This window comes from Microtus pennsylvanicus, chromosome 4 (genome assembly GCF_037038515.1).
Source record: "Microtus pennsylvanicus isolate mMicPen1 chromosome 4, mMicPen1.hap1, whole genome shotgun sequence".
Taxonomy (NCBI): Eukaryota; Metazoa; Chordata; class Mammalia; order Rodentia; family Cricetidae; genus Microtus; species Microtus pennsylvanicus.
This window is the reverse complement of record NC_134582.1, coordinates 106,837,906-106,840,451: the sequence shown is the minus strand read 5'-3', so window position 1 is coordinate 106,840,451 and position 2,546 is coordinate 106,837,906. Positions and strand designations below refer to the sequence as shown.

Sequence of the window (2,546 nt, the reverse complement as noted above, 5' to 3'; positions counted from 1 at the left end):
TAATCAAAGGGCTAAGAATGCAGTCGGCTAACTTCTAAGGCCTGGCATTGGCTGTTCTCCATCTTGCAAGGATCTGATGAGTGTGTGTGACCGGGACACAGGAAAGAAACTGCTGGCATGACCTCTCCATGATATGCTAAGATCTTCACTATAGAGAGGAGAGAGGGAAGCACCAGAGGCATCTGATGAGTCCAGAGCAGAGACGGGAAGATGTGGACTGAGCACAGCCAGAGCTAGGGAAGGGGGAGCAGTAGAGAACAGTTGAGCTATTGAGATAGGACCCGGAGACGGAAACTAGAGCACAGGCAGAGAGAGTAGGAGAAAACGAGACAGCAGCTGGGGGGGGGGGGGGGGCTAGGCTGAGAGAAGGAGCTGAGCAACAGGGAATTTAGGGTAAAGAAGGAGGTGAGAAGGGGACTAGTGGGGACTTTGAAATGTCTACCGTGCCCTTCTGATACTGTGGGAGCCTGGAGGCCAACATGGGAGTCCATATGCAGCCAGAGGTAGCCAGAGATCATTTCTGCCTTAGGGAAGGAAACAGACTCCTTTTGGCAGATGGAAATGAGTTTGGCGAGTTCCTGAGGAATACTGCCTTTTATCTAACGGCCAGAATTCCTGTAATTCAGGCTGAGCTCATTTCTGGATATATAAACTACCTATCTTTTGGAGCTTTGGGAAAATGAGTTTATTTTGGACCTGACAATGACCTCACATAAAAACAATTTTTAAAATCCCCTGAGTTATGATTTTCCTATTTCTGTTACGATAAAAAGGTTCATATTACTACAAAAAGGGTACTATATTCTAGAAAGAGTTACTTGAACATGGAATTTGGGATAACTGAAATCTGTGTCTCTGGGGCCATGGTTACTCATATTTGGCTCCAGAATAAAGGATGTTATCTCCCTTTGATGAAAAAGTACTTTTTTTTTATTTTTTACTTATCACGAATGCCCATCCTCTCGGGTAAAGCATTTGAATTTCATATTATGGTCAGAATTATGTATTTTGTATACGAAAACATTCCATCAGCATGGTTTGGTTAAATGTGTGAGCTTTTGTTAAGTGTGTGAGCTTTTTTAAAATGTATGCCCAGATAGTTATGTTGAAATATTAACTATACAAAAAAAGTTTTAATTTTTTTCTCCACCCCATTTAAAACTATTTCGCGGTACAGTCCCTGTGCCAAGAAATACTGATCAAATTAAAAGTAGTGGTAGTATTCAATGTGGGTCTGAAAAGAGAAAATGCATATGATTTCTTACGTAATTCGTGAATTTCTTTGCAATTGATTAAAATTTTTTCTACAAGCGCTTAAGAAATAAGCAGACATGACCATTTAGAAACTTTAGCTAGAGGAAATTATTTGAAATGTAGTCACTGTAGAGAAGGAACCCAAGGTGATCCACAGCGGTGTGCGCCTTAGAAAGTGTGCACTGCCCGCCAGTGCTCTAAGCAGCAGCCTGCGGTGCTCTCTCTGGACCGGGTAACCGGTTGTTAGGGGGCCGCTCGGCTTTTTGTATTTTGCACAAAGTCAGTGTTATTGCTTGTGCGCTCGATTCTCCAAATTTAAAACAGATAAGGAGTTAGTTCCATTAGAAAGCACAGACAAGGAAACAAAAGCGCCTTTCCCCCCCTCCCCTCTTAAACCTTCCCCTCCCCCACAGCGGCGGGCGCAACTTCCCGCCTCCTCCCTCAGGTTCTCAGTTCGGTCCGCCGCCTGCTCTATAAAAGCCGGTGCTCGGCTGCCGTCCCAGGGTTTCGGGCTCTCGGCTCTCGAACGTCCAACCATGTCAGGTCGCGGCAAGGGCGGGAAAGGCCTGGGCAAAGGCGGCGCCAAGCGCCACCGCAAGGTCCTGCGCGACAACATCCAGGGCATCACCAAGCCCGCCATCCGCCGCCTGGCCCGGCGCGGAGGAGTCAAGCGCATCTCCGGCCTCATCTACGAGGAGACCCGCGGGGTGCTGAAGGTGTTCCTGGAGAACGTGATCCGCGACGCGGTCACCTACACGGAGCACGCCAAGCGCAAGACCGTCACCGCCATGGACGTGGTCTACGCGCTCAAGCGCCAGGGCCGCACCCTCTACGGCTTCGGCGGCTGAGCTGCTTTTGTCCCGTTTCTTTCCAAAGGTCCTTTTCAGGGCCACCACATTTTCTGAAAGGAGCTTAAACGCTACGGTATCGTAAGAAAACAATCGTTCCGATGGCCTCTGAGCCTAGAAGCCGACTGGTATGAGTCTGTCCAATCAAAGCAGACCTGTCTATGCTCCTCATTTGCATGCCATTTATCAAAGTGCTGTCTGCAGGATCGCCTTGGAATCAGTCAAATGGTTGTCGAAGCACTTGAATTGAGCCCATATTTAGAATCTTTCCACTTGTAGTTAAATATCCTCGCCCTTTTTCAGAGCTTCTAGCCTCCTATCACAATTTGAGGTTACTCTGACTTGACACGTTTTCTCATGCAGTGACACTTTCTGGTGACTGAAAGTTGCCACCTTAGGGGACTGAGCGAAATTGAGATTTTTTTTGTAAACTTAAACATCACC

At 47.2% G+C, this 2,546-nt stretch overlaps 1 protein-coding gene across 1 annotated transcript; it reads left to right on the top strand.

The window, feature by feature from the left end:
• Positions 1-1,769: 1,769 nt before the first annotated feature.
• LOC142848298 (histone H4) lies at positions 1,770-2,111 on the top strand. The gene has a single exon (XM_075970112.1). The coding sequence runs from the start codon at positions 1,791-1,793 to the stop codon at positions 2,100-2,102; it is 312 nt and encodes a 103-aa protein (XP_075826227.1). The 5' UTR covers positions 1,770-1,790; the 3' UTR covers positions 2,103-2,111.
• Positions 2,112-2,546: the final 435 nt, after the last annotated feature.